Source organism: Temnothorax nylanderi, unplaced genomic scaffold (genome assembly GCF_030848795.1).
Source record: "Temnothorax nylanderi isolate EJ_2023f unplaced genomic scaffold, tnyl_v1.0 TNYL_tig0014_pilon, whole genome shotgun sequence".
NCBI lineage: Eukaryota > Metazoa > Arthropoda > Insecta > Hymenoptera > Formicidae > Temnothorax > Temnothorax nylanderi.
Genome location: NW_027249076.1, coordinates 718,952 through 739,001, shown reverse-complemented (window position 1 = coordinate 739,001; position 20,050 = coordinate 718,952). Strand labels below are relative to the sequence as shown.

General features: G+C 40.1%; 1 protein-coding gene across 1 annotated transcript; it reads left to right on the top strand.

The window, feature by feature from the left end:
* Nucleotides 1-8,983: 8,983 nt before the first annotated feature.
* Nucleotides 8,984-11,959, top strand: LOC139768120 (piggyBac transposable element-derived protein 4-like). The gene is made up of 3 exons (XM_071697994.1): nt 8,984-9,106; nt 9,628-9,831; nt 10,387-11,959. The coding sequence occupies exons 2-3, from the start codon at nt 9,631-9,633 to the stop codon at nt 11,833-11,835; spliced, it is 1,650 nt and encodes a 549-aa protein (XP_071554095.1). The 5' UTR covers nt 8,984-9,106; nt 9,628-9,630; the 3' UTR covers nt 11,836-11,959.
* The last annotated feature ends 8,091 nt before the right edge of the window (nt 11,960-20,050 follow it).

Sequence of the window (20,050 nt, the reverse complement as noted above, 5' to 3'; positions counted from 1 at the left end):
CCAGATGGAATAATCTCATGAATTAATATCATCCATCCATCATCTCTCGCGGCCGTTATTGGCGTTTGTTTATTTATATTGATATATACATCACGCTAACCATAGCGACATTTCTGCCCACCGAACGTAATGGCAGTTGCGAATTTCCTGCGCACGGTACGCAAAAATTTTCAACCCAAGGATAGATCCCCATTATAATTTGCTGAGACTAAACCATAAGCATTTAAGGCCTTTACCGGCTCCTCGTTAGCGGATATGCTCGAGGAGAGACGGGCAGGCGAGCTCCTTCGGCGTATTTCGGTGACCCGTGAAGTAAGTGGACTATTTCTACGAGCGCGGCGGATACCCGGCCCGCGATAAGGTCGATACAGCTACCTCGTTACTTTCCCGTCGTAATCGTAATAAAACCTCCGCCGTTGGCGAACTCTGTTCCCCTGTAACTACGTTAATTGGCCTACGAATAGCTCACGCGGGCCGCATGACCCGACCACCTAACGGGTGTCTCCTTTACGTGGCGCGCGATAGTTCACTGAACGGCACGGCCCCCCCCCCCGTGATAGATTCTTGTTAAATATTTATCGCTATTAATTACGCGAGTGCACGAGATGCACGCGCAGTCGCCGTAACTATAATAGACGAAGATTCAGCCAGGACTGCGCAGTCAGCGTTCAAGTACAATCTTCCTTTTTTCTCTAGATATTTGCGGGCGCATATTCTACTTTTCAAGGTCTGACTGTCAGTCACAGGTAGATAGACTCATTACGAAAATCATTTATCACAATAGCCTATAGGTATTTTTCTATATCATGAAACTTCTGTAATATACATTTTATTCGTATATAAAAAATCCAAGATCGGGTTTAAGATGTCAAAGGACAATCGATAGGAATCTTCAACTCGGATTATTTTTTAAACTAAAGAATCCTGCAAAGATGATCGTGCTATTATAGTAGCCAGGCAGTTTCTTGCTACGTGAAAGAAGCAAAGTACCTTTTACCAATACCTTTCTCCCGAAAGTACTATAGCCGAAAAGCTGACGGGAGGAAAATTAGAGAAAACCGACGCGCAAGTCCCGGGGATCGAGCAGCTTTGCCAGAGAACTCATCGTTTCACGCTTATTAACGTCTTCTCGCGTACTCCGTCGTACGCGTCGACTCGAGAAAGAGCGCCGGGTCGTTTCCCATCCGGGGAAAGAGCTGTAGCTCTCGTTCGGTCGCGTACTTATAGCGCAGCCCGTGAACCGCATGGCGCGCAAAGAAAGAAGCGAAGAATCAGCAGGGAGCGGCGCGGGACGGTTGCGACTTGCGGAAGAGAGAAAGAGACGAGGAACGCTTTACGAGAGACGGTTGAGACGCGGGGGTCAGGAACAGTAGAGGGAAAGGAGGAAGAGATACACGAGGGGAGGACACAGCAGAGGCCGGGTGAGTGACGCGGCGGAGGAGAAGGAAAAAAGGTGCGTCGCCGTCCGAATGGATGCGATACGCGTCGGAGATCGTACGCAATGCTCGTCGTGTCCGTGTTGGCTACTATCTAGCCTAACTCGTGAAAGCCTAACGAACGCGCGTTTTCTCCTTCTCTCCCTCTCTCGCTACCCTTCTCTCTCTCTCCTCCTCCTCGACCGGTCGCGTGGAATTCTTTTTTACGGCGATCGCCGCGCGCGGCGATCTCCAGGGAGGCACCTGCCGCGGAACGGCAAGCGGTCGCACGGTTCCGCCGTTTTTCCGCACAAAGCGCACAGTTTCGCAGACCCGACGCGACCCAATTGGCAGCGTGAAAGATACGCGGCGAATCACGCAGCTGGGGGATAAAAAGGCGAAAAGGAGAAAGAAACGGGAGATTATGGCACCGGACTTTCTTCTCTCGCCAGCGTGAAACTCGTTCGCTTGCGTCGTTCACCGTTCGCGACCGCGTAATGAGTACTGGAGATATGAGATACTGGTTGGCAGTTGCATTTAAGGAACGATTTCGAGAACGTTACTTACTTTTATCCTTCTTTCTATCGTTATCTTATTAATTTAGTATGTCAGTCTATATATACATCAATTATGTGATAACACCAATGCCTTGCATTGGTGTTCTTTATTGATAACGAAGCTATTTAAGATAACAATATCTTTATACTTTTCGCATTGAAGCGGGGCACATTCGCCCGTAAAAAATTTCTTACACACCTGTACAGGTCGGTGCTCTTCTTACCGAGTACGTGAATTTCCTGTGTCGCGTGATCGCCTCAGAAACATCTGCGAGATGTCTGCCAGAATGTTGCGCGGGACGCTCCTCGCTCGCCATAACTCACGTCCTTTGTCAGAAATCCTGCTACCTAGCGAGAGCGGCGAATATCCGTAGTTAATTCACTACATTTGCGCAAGATTACGTTACATATATTTAATATGTGAAGGATGGAGGAAGATGACTTGTTTGCAATGGGAAATGGAAAACTTCGAACTAGTCGTTCTTATAAATAAATTCACTAATTTCAGTAAACAGTTCTAATCTTAATTGCAAATGTGATTTACTTCTGAAGATGAATATACATATACGTAAAACGCATGCGCTTGATCCCAATTGCTCATTAATTTTTAACATACGATACTTCGAAGCTAATGTTTTTCTGCTTATTGTTTTGTAGAAAATATTTATGTGCATTCATGATCTATCGTGTTCAAATGAAGACGTCAAAGGTCTCGTTGCGATCGCAGATGAATTATTTGCGTAATTCATTTATCTTATAAGATAAGACGTTAATCTGTTCAGCCGAGAGCGTCAAAGTAAGCTGTTACGAGAAAGCGGCGATAGGTCCAAAGACGTTCTCCGTTCATCGATCACGATCGCGATATTGACAGCTCGTACGGTACCATTTCCTCCTCCTCCTCTCACTACGAAGGATCTTCTTCGCAATTACTGTGAAAGTCCTAGCGAAATAGTATCGCGCGCTCATCTCTATAATAAAAACCGTCCAATACAGTAAAATCTAGCAAGAAGTTGAGATCAACGATAATTATAGGCGATCGGTTAATCGCGATTTCAATGATTAGCAATACTGACAATACGACGATTGCACTTTATCTCTGAGTGCCATCGTATCTCATCTCATTAGATATCGTACTTTGTTCTACTTTCTGTGCGTTTACAAGGTCCACGATATTAAAGCTTAAAGCGAACTTCTCCCAAACTTCACTTAATCCAAATATATACTTTGTGTCATATATGCAAATCGTTATCAATACTTTCTTTCCGGCGCGGAATGCTCGCGTCGATACTTCTTTCCAATATTGCTGCTAACGTTATCGATACCCGACAGTGTCGATATTGCAATCCTATTTGTAACTCGCGTGCGAAGCTGACTAATGCAGCGCGATGCGAGGTAGAAATATACCTATACATATGTTATATATATATATATATATATATATATATATGTATATACATATATATGTACGTATATGTGTATAATCTCGCGTATATTTTTGCCGGCCGGAATCATGCCGGCGCGCTTAATCGTGAATAATCTGTTTCGTGAAAATAGAAACGTCTACGTTTTCTACCCCGGTTATGCCGCGCTCGGTGAAGTGAATTTTCTTCCCTCGGGTTCTACGGCGGCAAACGCGAGGCAACGTCTACTTTATTCATGCCTCGCGAAACGTGCATGCGACGCGCAAGGCAGCTGCGATTTTTTACGTTTTCTCATATAAACGCGACCGAGCCCGTAAGGTCGCGATGAAAATCAGGCGAGCGCGCCGCCGCGCCGCGCGCCGTTGCGAGACGGCGAGACGAATTCGCGTCGGCCAACGTTGGCAATTACGATACCGTTAAATACGGTCTCGCCGCTCGAAGATCGTACATCATAATTTGCAGCAAATTGTGCGCTCGCACGGGGCGCGCGCTTTACGAAAGACGCTTGGACGCCCGTTGAAGGGCACGTACCACCTGCAGAACGACTAACGTTCCGGAGAAGTCGGTTGATAATCTCCGTACACGTTTTTCTATCGGGATAAAAAATACGTCGCGCGTAATATCCTGCCGTTTCATTTTTCACGAGTTTTAATCACTCCGGGAACGCCAAGAGACAAAACCCATCTACGCGCCCTACGCGGACGGGGGGAAACTATTAATTTTCGTACGATCCATGAGCGACGAGTGAATATGCGTCTCTCTCTCTCTCTCTCTCTCTCTCTCTCTCTCTCTCTCCGCTCTTATACCCGCTTTCGTTGCGCGGCCCAGCTCCTCGAAATAAGGCGACTCCCCGCGTCATTCCCTCGAGGAAATACGTATCGACGTATGACCGTAGGGTATCCTAACGCGCGAACCACCCTTTCCCCGTCCCGCTTCCCGGTTACCGAGCAATGCGGGACGGCGCGGCGCGGCGCGGCGACGGAAGCGAACGATATGGCCGGCGCGGCGATGCGGCGTTCTCGCAATTTACAGCGGCGCAAAACGATTTCGTGAGGCGAGGAGGAACGTCGGCTGGCGAGCATGCCGCGTATGGATCGAGCTTTAGAGGAGTCGGATCCCCGCGCGCGCGGATCTCTTTGTGCTACGCGAGGACCGGAGGGCCGGCTTTTCTTCCTTCTCTCCTCCGGACGGCCTCTGCTGATACCCTCGTCTCCGATCCCGACCGCCCCCTCATCGCCACCGCTCGCTCTACCTTCCCTTCCCCGCGTCCTCCTCTGCGCCGTAGCGTGCCGTCCTGTCCTCACGGCGAGTCATCTCGTTTAGGTCGTGCTGGCGGCGGCGGCGGCGGCAGCGAGGAGGGTCGCGAAAAGGGGCTAGGTGATACCGGGCGGCCGAGGGGAAAGGGCCGGCGAGCCAAGGAACGAACGAGGAGAGGAACCAAGAAGAGGCAACAGGGTCGAGGGAGAGTAGCTGCGGGACAGAAGGATATATGGCTGTGTATTATGTACTTGGACCCGCGCGTTACATACTCCTTCGTCGTTGTCCACATAAAGAGCGAGGAAGAGAAAGAGAAAGAGATAGAGAGCAGGTGTGTGTATATACGAGCGCGCATCTATCGATGTGCGAATGCGTGAGGGCGAGTGACGCGCGCTGCATGAGCGCCGAGGGGATTTCTTCTCTTTCTCACTCCCTTCCCCTCCCTCTCTCTCTCTCTCTCTCTCTCTCTCTCTCTCTCTCTCTCTCTCTCTCTCTCTCTCTCTCTCTCTCTCTTTCCGTATGCGTGTGTGTGCGAAGACTCACTTCGCACGCGAGCAAAGCTCTAACCAGCTCGAATCGAAGACGTCGGCGGACCTGGAATCACGCGAGCCGCGTAAAAATGATCCCCTGTGGTCGTACGGTGAGGGGACCGCCCGAGATCGCGGCGAGGATCTCGGGGCCGGCGCATATATAGGCGGACAAACGAGGGAGAAATTCCGCGCGCTGGATATCGTCTCGGATGATGAACGTCTTCGGAACGTTATTACATAATGCGCTGCGGAGGAGCACACTGCACGATTACGCGCTTAATCGAAACACTGAGAATATGAGAATGATATTGACCTGAATTGCGAAGATTAAGTTTTAGAATCAAAAAAAGATTTTATTGGTGAAGAATTCTACGATTTCAATGAATCAACTCGTTTGTCGTAATCTTCCATGGAAAGATGCGTTATTTGTCATATCAGTGTATGTACCACTGTACCTATTTAAACATAATTAAAAATAGGGAACTTGCTGTAGTTATAACTATGGCTGTGTTCCGATATTCACTGCAATGCACTGCCAGTACTGAAAATCTATAGTACACGTGACGTAAACTATAGCTTTTCAGTACTGGCAGTGAATATCGGAATGCAGCCAATAAGAACTTGTAATTGTGATAATCTTTTAACACTTGTTTAAATATTGCTGTCGTTATGTTTAAACATAGCGAATTATTTTTATGGAAAACGCAAGTACTATACGTATAATTGATGTGCGTACTAGTAAACTGAGCATGCGGCTAAGCATTATCTCTTGCTTTACGGTACGACGGAATTATTACTGGACAGGAAATTGTGGTTTATCCTGATAAGATCGAACCGTTGACTATCTCGTAAACAGCTACTCGTGAAATATCGTCATGGGAATATAATTATTTTTTCATGGGACTATTATTTTTTTCTTTAAAACTTATAATTCCTAAGCTGTTAGGAGATAACGTGAGATTTATCGCTGATAAATAATATACTGCAGAATAATGTATGATTTTAAAAATTTAACATTTCATTCTGACCGCGACTCCTGCAAACTACACTTTTTATTAACTTATGTAAGTAATATCTTTCATTTAAAAAATCTGCATTGTACTGCAATTGGCACAAGAATTCGTTAATAATTTTCCTGTGACAAAAAATACACAGAAGTTTGTGAGATCATAAATCATGCGAAGGTAAAATAGTGAACATATATGTAGATTTTTATAAATCAATGCTGCACAAAAAGGCTTGTAGCGCTATCTGACGGTGAGTATGTTTATTTCATCTTTGCTCGCAACAATAGAAGATAATAGCAGAGAGAAGCCTGAGAGAGAGGCCATCCCGGGCTTTTTCGTGGGACCACGTCCCAGCTCCACATGGCCACGGCGTTCCACGTTCCACTTCTTCAGAGTAAACATCTTATCGTTTTTCTGGTTGTCACCGTCGATCCGATCACCCGGGTCTTGCTCGGAATTGCCCATGTTTCGAGGTTAAAAACGCCAGCGGAACACGGAGCAACGCGAGGTCGACAAACAGGTCGATTCGTGCAAAGTGCGAACGCGACGCGGTTATTATTTATTATTATTATCAGAGAGAGAAATCCGAGCGGCCATCTCTTTCTCTCTAAAGATGTATTTTCCGACGCGCTACCTGAGAAGGTGCAACGCAACTTACGTCGTTTCGCTCGATAATGGTATATGATTCGTGTCCGTGCTATGGTTCATGTCCGAACTACTTGTCAGATAGACTGATAGAATATAGTCGATGATTGTCGGTCCTTGTCTAACTCATCTATTCATCTCATTTTACTCTCATCTTGACTATCTTCTGAGTAGTCTGGACATGTATTCAAATAAGTTATTATGAAATTAAAAAAAAAAGAGGAAAAAACGCGCCAAGTGTACGCGCGTTCTGTACAAAATCTTTATTTAAACAAATTTTGATCTAAATTGGTCTTATATTAATTACATTTATATTTTTTACTACTTCTTAATTTACGCACGTGACATATGTAACGCATGTATATTGTTAAATCTTATTTCTTACACTGAGAGAACAGTATATTAATAGTTAATATACATGCTTTGTCGTTAATGTAAGAATTTTTTATGTCCGTCCCTAATAAATATTTCTTCATAATTAATATATGCTATATTGCGTATCACTGAATATAACTACATTTATCAGTATAAAAATAATATTACTGCATACCGACAACAACAGTGACTACTGCATTGATTACTGCAACATTGACTTTCTTTGTCATAAATAAATGTATGTTTGCGTAAATATTTTATCAATTTCGACAAATAAAATAATTTATTTGAGATTATTGATTATACTTATATTAATAATTAATATAAATTTGTTAATTACAAAGACATTACATTTAATATACATACAATTTCATATAAATTGATGGTATTTTTACTATACAGTTACGTATATTATTATTAAATATTACGAATTTACATTGACATTTGTATATTTCTGACAAAGATATCAAGTCTAAACTCATGGTATATTAATAATTAAAAAAGTATTTCTCTCAGTGTATATTGAAATATATCTACATAATTACTTTGATCATCCCAATCCCTTACGCATAGTATAATTTTTGCTTCCTTAAAAATTAAATTTTTATAAATTAATATTAATTGATATTAATAAATTGTAATCATCACTCACCGTACGATGCGCAACAGCGGAGTTATTCCGCAACGTCGCTACAAACAAATATAAAATCCAAATTAGAAATCCAAATATAAAATCCAAACAGAACAGAAAACAAAGAGACAGTCAATAAATATTTCAAAAAATAATTATCGAACACTGAATTCTGGTTGATATTTTAGTTGATTAAGCAAATTTAATGAAATAATTATGTAATTTTTTAAGAATATACTCTGTCTATTGAATACAAAAGAGCTTCTATAGAATTTTTAAAATAAAACTTCTTTTTTCTAATTTTTAATTTCTGACTAACTATCCAATTGAAAAGTGGATAACTCTTCTGCATAAAAAACAAAATATGTATAAACCAATTACATATTTACTGCATGTTGTTCCGCCGGCGCCTGATGCCTTTCCTAGGCCTCCTCCTCCTCTCAGGCTGCACGGGGCTGTCAGCTTCGTAGTGTTCCCTCGATGGGATGATGCTTCTTCTTGTGTTCCCTCGAAAAGAGAGAGAGAGAGAGAGAGAGAGAGAGAGAGAGAGAGAGAGAGAGAGAGAGAGAGAGAGAGAGAGAGAGAGAGAGAGAGAGAGAGAGAGAGAGAGAGAGAGAGAGAGAGAGAGAGAGAGAGAGAGAGAGAGAGAGAGAGAGAGAGAGAGAGAGAGAGAGAGAGAGAGAGAGAGAGAGAGAGAGAGAGAGAGAGAGAGAGAGAGAGAGAGAGAGAGAGAGAGAGAGAGAGAGAGAGAAACTGTGAAAATTAAAAAAAAATTTAATTTTATATATGTACCTACATATAGTTTAATAAATTATTTTTAAAATAATTTACATCAGAATGATTTCTTCACAAACATTTTATTTTTATTTATTACAATTCGATTCGTTTTGTGTTCATTGCGTTACGTGAATGGCGACGAAATCTTCGAAGACGTCGACAATTTTGCGCGATCCTACGCGAGTCAATGCGAACGGCTAGTGATTAGAAGGACACGCAGTTGATTAATTGAAATATAATTACAAAATTAACCCTAGAACGCATATGTGGGGTAATACGTGACCCCACGCGAAATTCAAATTACGCCCCTGACTTAGGAAGGTTCATTTTCATACCGAGACCCCTAACCATAATTCAGTTTAGTCATCCGGCAGTCGACCTCCGTCATTCAGCGAGTGCGTTAGATCCGTGCAGCAGCTGTGACCGAAAAAGAAAATCGTTTGGGATAACGTATTACCCCACTCAGCCGTTCACGCTCGACATTTACCACAGTAAGTATATTTCAGATTTTTTGTGAAAATGACTCGTTTTTTGCGTTTCCAGCGTGTATTCAAAAGTTTTTCGTGTAAAAAATTTTATTGACAAAAAAAGCATTGTAAAGCATTGTAAAAAATTTTGAATTGTTTTATCTCGTTTCCAGTTGGTCGTAGAGCTAAACTTATAAACAAAAAATGTTAAGTTTAACATTCTACACAATTATCAACCATATAGCGATATTGTGCAGTTCATATTCTTGACGTTAGAGGGCGCAAAGTGTACCAACAATTGTCTTTCCTGTATTTTCACCCAGCAAACGTCATTTTGTCGAAAAAATATTAAAGTTTAACTTGCAGAACTTGAAAAAATTATTCGAACTCTGTTATCCTTGAGGAAATTATTTTGACAATTGTATTGCATACAATTTGTTTATAGCAAATACATTATTTATATTAGTTATACAAATTGTTACATTGTATAACTGGATGGATGGATTGGCGTATGTATAGCAGTACATAAATTCAATTTTTTACAGAAAATGTCTGCTCGTTACCAAACGCGCAACGTTACTAGTGTACATGATAGTTTGGTGCAACAAGAGCGAATTGCGGCAGACGACTTGCCTTCAGATAGCGAAGAAGATAATGAAGAATCACAGACTGATTCGGAATCGGAAGAGGACATTGAAGATGAACCTTTTGAAGCATCGACAGAAACTGAAGTTAGAGAAGGGTCAGAGGTAAGAGATAATTTTTTTTGTTTAAAATTTGTACACCACTGTTGGAAAAAAATTACCTCTTATTTTGAATTTTATAATTTAATTTTCCAAATTCTGAAATTATGGAAATTGTAACTTTGAACTTCCAACTCCTGGAAAACTCCTGGAAATTTCCAAAGATTTTCAAAAAAACCTGACCCTAGAATTCTGAAAATTTCGATAAATTTAATTCAAAAATCCCTCGAAATTGTTAAAAGTACTAGAAAATACTCCAATCAAAAAACTAATAAATAACAAATATATAAAAAAGAATCAAAAATAAATAAAAAATATATAAATAAACAAAACAATACAATATAAATATATAAATATCTATATATAATACAATATACAATAATATGTGATACATAAATATATCACATAAATATAATACAATATAAATAAATAAATAATACAATTTAATATTAAATAAATAAAGAAATAAACAATAAACAAAAAACGTGCACAATTCAAAAACTTTTCCAAACGAAAAATATCTGCTCAAGTTTAGGACACTACTTTACATTTCATTTACAGAGTGAAGATGGAAATACTGCTGGACCGTCAACCAACAAGCGAAAAAGACCTATTTCTCGTGCAAGTTCGATGTCTTCTCGTGCGAGTTCAAGACGTGGCCGTAGACAAAGCATCTATCTTGGAAAAGATGGACATCGATGGTACACCACAGCGCGGGAGAGGCCAGCACATAATCAGCGCAATGTAAGACCGTTTTTGCCTGGTCCCATCGGAGAAGCAAAATCCGTGAGAAGTCCGCTCGATGCATGGTCTCTACTATTTAGTGACGCGTTATTGGAAAAAGTGGTTTATCACACCAATGAAGAAATAAAGCGGTATCGTGACACTACGGAAAGTGAGACTGTCTCACAAGCGACGTATGCAGATGTGGACCTATGTGAACTGAAGGCTTTCATTGGAGTTCTGTACCTTTCCGGTCTACAGAAAACTGCGAAAAGTACGTCATTAGAAGATATGTGGTCCCATGACTTTGGGTCTGTCCTTTACCGCTGCACGATGTCACGCAAGAGATTTACATTTCTCCTGAGAATGCTTTGCTTCGACGATAAAACAACAAGATCTACACGTAGAGAGACGGACAAGTTTGCACCGATCCGTGAGATTTGGGAGGATTTTATCTCTAAATGTACTAGTTTTTATTGTCCAGCCACGTATTGCACTGTTGATGAACAGTTGATTTCTTTCCGAGGACGATGCCCTTTCAAAGTCTATAACGGTGCAAAACCAGATAAATATGGCATTAAAATCGTGATGCTCAATGACTCGAGGACTTTTTACATGTACACCGCAGAACCGTACGTAGGAAAAGTCCAAAAAGAAAACATTGAAACCGTACCGTCTTATTACATTCGGAAATTGACAGAACCTCTGCACGGAACCTCGCGTAACATAACCTGCGACAACTGGTTCTCGTCTACAGAAATTTTCGATAGAATGTTGTCACGACATTCCATCACGATGGTAGGCACACTCAGAAAGAATAAACGTCAAATTCCTCAACACTTCAAAGCTGCGGACCCTGTGCATTCGTCACGATTTCTCTTCGATGAAACAAAGACGCTGGTGAAATATACACCGAAGAAAAACAAATTCGTGTTGCTCTTGTCTTCTTTGCACTGGCAGGCAGAAGTTGATCAGCAGACGCAAAAGCCTAGTATTATATCATTTTACAATGATACCAAGGGAGGCACCGATTGCTTCGATCAAATGTGCCACGAGTACACCACAGCAAGGAAAACCCTTCGGTGGCCTATGCGTTTCTGGTACGGAATGCTCGATCAAGGAGGAATCAACGCGTTGATCTTGCACAATTTCAACATTGAAAATCCAAACCTGGTTCGAAGAGAATTTTTAAAACAACTTGTTAGAAGTCTCATTGAACCACACTTACGGGTACGACTGTGTATTGTGAACGCTGCCGTCGTGCAATTTGTGACGAGCATAGAATGACCCTGTGCTGTTCTTGCACAGCAACTGATTAAAACTTTGTAAAGTTTTTGTGGAGTTAATTTTACTGTTTCCATGTACTTTTATAACTTTAGACTAGCTTTCAAATAAATAATAATCGACAGAATCTGTTTTTTCCCATCCGACAGTTTTTCGTCATTTCCTCTACTTCAGACGTTCAAAGAAATATGTTTTTTTTTAAGAAACGAAAAAGTCGCTTACATGCCCTTGAAGGTTGTCTATTCGTCTTTCAAAATCCGTTGGAATTTTTAAAATCGGTGAATTTCATGAAAAACTACAGTATTTTTTATTAAAAAAGTCATTTCAGCCAAATTTTTGGTTTTTGTTTTGTTTTTCGAAATTTTTTTACTGTTTTTTTTTACTACCAGAAACTGATGACTACTATCGTCTTCCCTATTAAAGAGCAAAACAAATTATCTATTACAAAGTTTTTTAACAACAAATAGAAACATTATACACGCGGTACAAGTTTGGGGTAATTTATTACCCCGCTTGGCCTTTCACGTATGAGAAAATTCATATATGCGTTCTAGGGTTAAATATCGCACGCACAGATATCGAGCTCGTAAATCTCGCGAATGTAAAACTGTATTATTAATGTATTATTAAGACGACGAAAAACGCGACTCCCGGCGTTAATCTACGTGCGTGAAATATATGTAGATTGTAGATTATCAAATATTCACGGCCGTAAGAAAATAGACCAATCACAGTCGATTATTCTCCTTGAGCTCGAAGAATAATCGAGTGTGATTGGTCTATTTTCTTACGGCCTTACGATTATGACTAAAACTTTGTTACGTGCAATGGCCTTTACGTTTGCTATCCATATACATGGCGAGGCGGGCGATTATCCCTTCAGCGAAATGTATATGGGGCATTTCATGCCAAATCGACCAGGGTTTGACCCTCGACCTCTCGGATTTGGTCGGCGATTTTTTATGTTATTGTTCCACCTCTAAGATGCACTCTGAATTTTTTTTAGATTTTTTTTTAAACAATTAATTTAGTTATAATTTTTTAAACCAACATATCGATGGCCACAATTTAAAAATCTGAAAAAATTCTCAAAAATCCTGTGTCAGATATCAAAATTTTTAGGTCTAAGCCTAGGCCCAATGTGGGCCGGCGTTCGCTTCTAATTTTTTCTAATCGCTTCTAATTTGAATTGATGTTTTATCGGCAGTGTCGGAAAGAGAAAAAGTGAGAGAGGGAGAGAGGGCTATTACTATTAGATATTTAACATACAGATAATATAAATATATAAAATAAGTTAACATTTATCGATACATGTAAGATAAAAATATTAAACTAATCCTCGACCAATTACAATCGAGAATATTTATATCTTACATGTATCAATAAATATTAACTTATTTTATATATTTATATTATATGTTAAATATCTAATAGCCCTCTCTCCCTCTCTCACTTTTTCTCGAGCTTTTTCTCTTCTTTCACTGTCGCACTTCCCAGACAGCACAATGTCCAAAATCGGGACATAAAACGTCTTTTAGCCATTTTTTCGCAAGACATCTAAAAGATGTCAAAAAGATGTCTTTTAGACGTCTTATGCCCCGCTTTTGGACATGTGTGTTGTCTGAATTATTTCAAATAAAAGATATGTATTTCTTATCAATTTAAAAATCCGAATACGAGACAATAGGCTTTTATGGAAAATTTTGTAAGTGAAACGAATAATATATTTGGGGAACAAGCAACAGAGAATATTTTATAATTTTTAAATATCTTGACAACGAGACGGTTTATCGTCTTTTATGGTACGCGCGATCACCGCGCTGCAAGAACGATCGCGACGAAATTTTTACAAACGATACAATTTAATGTTAATTTTCTACAAAGTTAGATTAGGAGCACATAAATACAAATAAATTTGAAACATTTGTAAACGTAACGAATTACGTGAATTACGTGAACGAGCAAATTACGTGTCTGTTTTTGAACGAAAAACGGAATTGTATTCGCATACACTGCACGTTTGAGCTTGTTAATTCGCACTCTCGACGTTCATTCATTGCATTTTGGAGCAAGCTCGCTCCCTCGTTCGCGATCGTTCGCGATCGCGACAAGCAAAGTGAGAACGCCAAACGTACGCGCGATCATTCTCTTTAACTACTCAATAGATAATTAATTCCCGTGCTTAATGAGAGGTTCGAGCTATTCACCGAAGCGTCTTTCCACGCAAATCGAAACGGAGGCAAGAGACACGACACGAATTCCGAGGTTATCGTCTCACTGCGACACACGGGACAACGATTCTATTAAAGATTCGGATGTATCGCGCTTCGAATCATTTGTCTCTCATGCACAATTCGCTTACCCCCCGATCACGGCATTCACGGCACATTGCAGGAGACCCGTCAAATCACAGCCGGGAGCGAGCGGGAGGGTATACGTACGGGCGTTCATTTCGGCCATCCCACTCGTTGCAGACGTTGCAGTCGACACGAGAAGAAACAGAATACAGAATATTCGGCGTACATTCAGCTTGCAACACACACACACACACACACACACACACACACACACACACACTCTGTAACCGGAGGATTTCTTTTCGTTCGCGAGAAAGAAATTACTTACACGAGCGACAACGTCTCGCCGCGACTCGTACCGACGTTCAACGAGTAACGTATTACTTGCGCGCGCGCCGCGCGGCGAGTCGAGCCACTCGAGCCCCTGATTGCTCTCGAATTCGGCCGAATCACGTTCGGCCGCTCTTGCCGCCCGCGCCGGCGCGGCACGCAGCACTCGGCAGTCACGTCGTCACGATGCCGCGACCGTTGAATGAATCCACCGATTTCGGAGCAGCGTACGTTCAAAGTCGGCGCGCGGATTGTTTCCATCGGCGAGACGGCCTTGCTACTTGTTTTCGTCGACACTCGGAATACCATTACCCGCGGATGTTACTCAAACATTCTCCCGATGAATTTCGGACAGGTGTGAGAAGTGTTTGTGCTCCGTGCCGTGGGTGCTGTTATTCGGAACGCGCGCTCGTTCGCGCGATTGGCATTCCTGCTCTTCGTTTCGCGGGAATAATCGACGACGCGCTCAATAAATTGCATCAAGTGTATCAATAAGTGTCGTGAATGAATGTGTCGCGCGAATTGCTCGCTCGAGGCGGAGATGTCGAGGCGAAGGTACCTGGTACGGCAATTGTGAGTTGTGAGTGATTTGCAGTTTCGTCGTGATATTCTGGCCATATGTCTGGACTATCAAATGTGCATGGCATTCATTTACGCGGCATATCTCGAATTGTGTCGTGTTTTGAACGTGCTGTGCCGGAATTGTCGTGCGATTATCCCCGATTCTTTTCGAAGAGCGGAAAGAGGGCCGAGTGACAACGTGAAATCGTATCGTGATTCAAGTAAGTGATTCAAGCGAGTAAGGGTCAAAGCACATATGACAGTCGTAGTCATGGACGTAAGTAACGCACAAGCTTTGGCGTATCCTGATCTGTCAGGTCGGGGACTACGACCGTCGTATATCGCTACGCCATGTTATGTGCTTTGGCCCTAATAGCACGCTGTGATACAACCAATATTTCTTATTTTCGTGTATTTCGTGCCGCGTAATCGCGACTCCTCGTTGTGCAAAGCATGCCATGCATTAGTACTTACACCATCATCATCATCATCATCATCAGTTGCGTTACAACCCAATGCGGGTCTCGGCCTCCTTTAATTTTTCACGCCACACATCCCCGTTCTGCGCCACATTGCGCCAGTTTCTGACGCCGATCTTCTTTGCGTTCCTGGTCTTCTCCTGCCACCTGGCTCCCCGTTGAGAGTACGCTTCCGGATGTTGTCGCATAGCCTCTCCTGCTCAATTCTGACTCTCACCTCCAAGCAGGCGTTTTTCGCTGGTGAACCCTGGGAGCCTGAGCAACCATGATGGAGATCGGGTACTAACCCCGGTGGAAGTTGTGGTCAGGACTAACGAGAGCGGGAGAAATGGCCCTCCGAAAAGGGGGTTGGCGAGGGGCTAACAACCCCTCCCGTAAAAAATTACAAGTTGTGAAGCCAATAATTGAGAATGCCGGACAGAACCCACGGAAACGACCCACGCTTAGGAAAAAGGACAATGATTTAAGGATTTATACATGGAATGTACGGACTCTCTACTGGGGAGGAGCGCTGCGAGTGCTGGACGAAACCCTGGAAAAATGGAGACTGAGGTAGGCAGGACATGTGGCGAGATTTGGGGACGGCAACATCCGGAAGCATTAGTACTTACATTTGCGAGATTTACGTGCTCGATACCGTAATGTGCGTACGATATTTAATCTTAATTGTGGTTTTGTTTAATCAACTGCGTGTCTTTACTAACCGTCCACTTGATTCGTGTATATAGTATCTCGGGTCAAGATCTTCGAACATTTCATCGCCATTAACGCGACAGTAACGCAGTGATGGAACGCGGAACGAATCGGGGCAATCGGCGTCGCGACTCCTTCAAATCTATGTTACCTGCTTTTATATTACTGCGGAGTAAAGTACTTCCTTCCCATGGGTACGACCTTGGCGAGGTGGGAAGGCCCAGTACCCAGTACGAAGATTTTACCCAAGCAAAACTCTTGTTCTGCTTGGATAAAAATCCAAGGACGGGGAAGCTAACGTACCCTCGTCCGCCGATTTAATTGAATGAACGAACCGCAGCCGGTTCGTCGCGTTTGCTTCGGGAGTGCCGTTCAAGTAATCGGACTAAAGGACTTTTTTAAACGGGAGTGTCGTACAGTATCGCGCGAGAAAGACTTTTACTGAAATTAGTCCGCGCGCGATTGTAGTTTATTATCCGCGAGTGTTTCTCGCGAGTGTCCTGTGCGGTGAGAGGAGGAAGCCTGACGTCCTGAGAGGAGGAGGAGGTCTGGGGGAGACATCGGGCCCCGGCGGAGCAACCTTGAGGTGAATATTATCTGCATAATAATTCTTTTCCATTTATTTAGATTGTTTTATTTCGATAAATTAAGAATAATTAGAAAAAGAGAAATTATCTAAAATTTTATTCTTGTAAAAGATCTTTTTCGGTAAATAGATAATTGTACGTATTGCTAAATATTTTATTGAAAGACGAATTAGAGACGCGTAAGAATTATCTTGTGAAATATTGATCATTTTGAACGCTTCTTTAATTTGAATTTTATGTTTGTATGTTACAGTATCATCGTAGCTACGTGAACAACTCCGCCTGTTGCGCATCGGGTTAATTGGTGAGTCAGAATTTTTTTTTACTGAGGTAACGAATCTACGATTAATCAAATATAGAGCAAATATATCTCGGTGCATGTCGAATTATGACAGTAAATTATAGTATAAATTTATTACATCTCGTAGATACGTCGCTTTAAAATGGATGGGCTAAAACTATAATTATGGCAAATATTTAATCTTGGTCACTTGTTTATTGATGTATTGTGCGATTGTGCTTGAGGAAATACTCGCACACTTCGCACACATAGAGCTCGCAAAGAGCTCATTATCGTTGAATTACGTTGACAAACCTTCGCGTTCTAAATAAATAATTTTTTAATAAAATTTTAAACCCTAAATAAAATATTATATCGAATCAGAATTTTATTTCGCGAATTTAAGTTAGTAAATTACACATTAAGTTAAATTTTCGAAATTTTTTTACGTAGATCAATTCTACTTACAATTAGAGTAATAAATTTTTGAAAAACACAAAGAAATAAGAATTTAAGTAATACTATCACAATTAAAGTAATGATTTTAAAAATATAAAATTATTATTTAGATCTTTTATAAAATTATTTTTATATTATTTTTCTTAAACAAAAGAGAAAAATGTAAGATATTGTGTAAAAATAAAATAAATAAATAAAAATTTCTGTAGATAGGGAAAAATTATGAATTAGTTAGGATATGTGTTATTTATACCCTTCTATTTCTTTCCATATACTTGCCAAGATTAAATATTATAAAAATCGATGCAAGGAAGCAATATATAGATATATGTATGTATAATAAAAAGGATAAAAAATATTTTGGTTTTATTATGCAATTTATTTTATAGAAAACGCGATATATAATGGTTATTAGTTATTGATTACTAAAATTTATTTTAACAAAGCACCGATTTTACCCTAATTTTGTGTAGCCTATCCATCTATTTTTGATTGAGAAATTGTCTTTATACCAGAGTCAAGTAATATATGACGTGAGATTGTAAATATTCTGTCGAGAGAAACGCTGAAACTTTTTAAATTATTTTAGAATTGATCGTATAATATAATTATATATTCAATTTTGCAGTAATATATATGAATATATCAAAAATAATTTTGTGTGGTAGAAAATGAAAAATATGACAAGATATATTTATATCTATATATCCAGTTTATAAAGATTTGCATATATTATTTAATTATAACAACGCGATTATTCATTAATTGTAATACCAATTGTGCGGGAAGTTTCTTTTTTTTTTATCTCACATCATTTATTTTATATATCTTAATACATTTTCAAGATGCGTGTCGCATGAACATGCACAATCACGCATCTTTGTATTTTCGCGAGTTGTTCCAGTGGAGAACACGATAGTTTTAAAGCGAGAAGCCTGGAACAAGATTTTTAACGAAGAAAATCAAAAAATAATATTTCCGATGAAGAGTAAAGTACCCTTTAGGTTCTTGTTCTAGTCTTAAAAATTTTGTTCTGAGTTGTTCCAGTGGAGAACACGATAGTTTTAAAACGGGAAGCCTGGAACAAGATTTTTAACAAAGAAAATCGAAAAATAATATTTCCGATGAAGAGTAAAGTACCCTTTAGGTTCTTGTTCTGGTCTCTAAAATTTTGTTCTAAGTTGTTCCAGTAGAGAACACGATAGTTTTAACGCGGGAAGCCTGGAACAAGATTTTTAACGAAGAAAATCGAAAAATAATATTTCTGATGAAGAGTAAAGTACCCTTTAGGTTCTTGTTCTGGTCTTGAAAATTTTGTTCTGAGTTGTTCCAGTAGAGAACACGATAGGTTTAACGCGGAAAGCCTGGAACAAGATTTTTAACCAAGAAAATCGAAAAATAATATTTCCGATGAAGAGTAAAGTACCCTTTAGGTTCTTGTTCTAGTCTTAAAAATTTTGTTCTGGGTTGTTCCAGTGGAGAACACGATAGTTTTAAAGCGGGAAGCCTGGAACAAGATTTTTAACGAAGAAAATCGAAAAATAATATTTCCGATGAAGAGTAAAGTATCCTTTAGGTTCTTGTTCTAGTCTTAAAAATTTTGTTCTGAGTTGTTCTAGTGGAGGATATAATAGTTTTAAAACGGGAAGCCTGGAACACGATTTTTAACGAAGAAAATCGAAAAATAATATTTCCGATGAAGAGTAAAGTACCCTTTAGGTTCTTGTTCTAGTCTTAAAAATTTTGTTCTGAGTTTTTCTAGTGGAGGATATAATAGTTTTAAAACGGAAAGCCTGGAACAAGATTTTTAACGGAGAAAATCGAAAAATAATATTTCCGATAAAGAGTAAATAAGTACCCTTTAGGTTCTTGTTCTGGTCTTGAAAATTTTGTTCTGAGTTGTTCCAGTAGAGAACACGATAGTTTTAACGCGGAAAGCCTGGAACAAGATTTTTAACCAAAAAAATCGAAAAATAATATTTCCGATAAAGAGTAAAGTATCCTTTAGGTTCTTGTTCTGGTCTTAAAAATTTTGTTCTGAGTTGTTCTAGTGGAGGATATAATAGTTTTAAAACGGGAAGCCTGGAACAAAATTTTTAACCAAGAAAATCGAAAAATAATATTTCCAATAAAGAGTAAAGTACCCTTTAGGTTCTTGTTCTGGTCTCAAAAATTTTGTTCTGAGTTGTTCTAGTGGAGGATATAATAGTTTTAAAACGGGAAGCCTGGAACAAGATTTTTAACCAAGAAAATCGAAAAATAATATTTCCGATGAAGAGTAAAGTACCCTTTAGGTTCTTGTTCTGGTCTTAAAAATTTTGAAGAGTATAATAAAATACCCTTTAGGTTCTTGTTCTGGTCTTAAAAATTTTGTTCTGAGTTGTTCTACGCGGTTAGAAATATGTTCTAGATCGACAGTTTTGTAAGTCATTTTGTTTACGAATAAATGGCCAAAAACTGTTATTTTAAAAATTTTTCTTTTTTCAATATCTCTTAAAGTTTTTAACCAATCGAACTAATACTTGAAACAAT

Coding starts and splice junctions, on each gene's coding strand:
- LOC139768120 (XM_071697994.1), top strand. CDS start 9,631: ATGTCTGCTCGTTACCAAACGCGCAACGTTACTAGTGTACATGATAGT. Junction 9,832..10,386: donor AAGTTAGAGAAGGGTCAGAG/GTAAGAGATAAT, acceptor TTTCATTTACAG/AGTGAAGATGGAAATACTGC.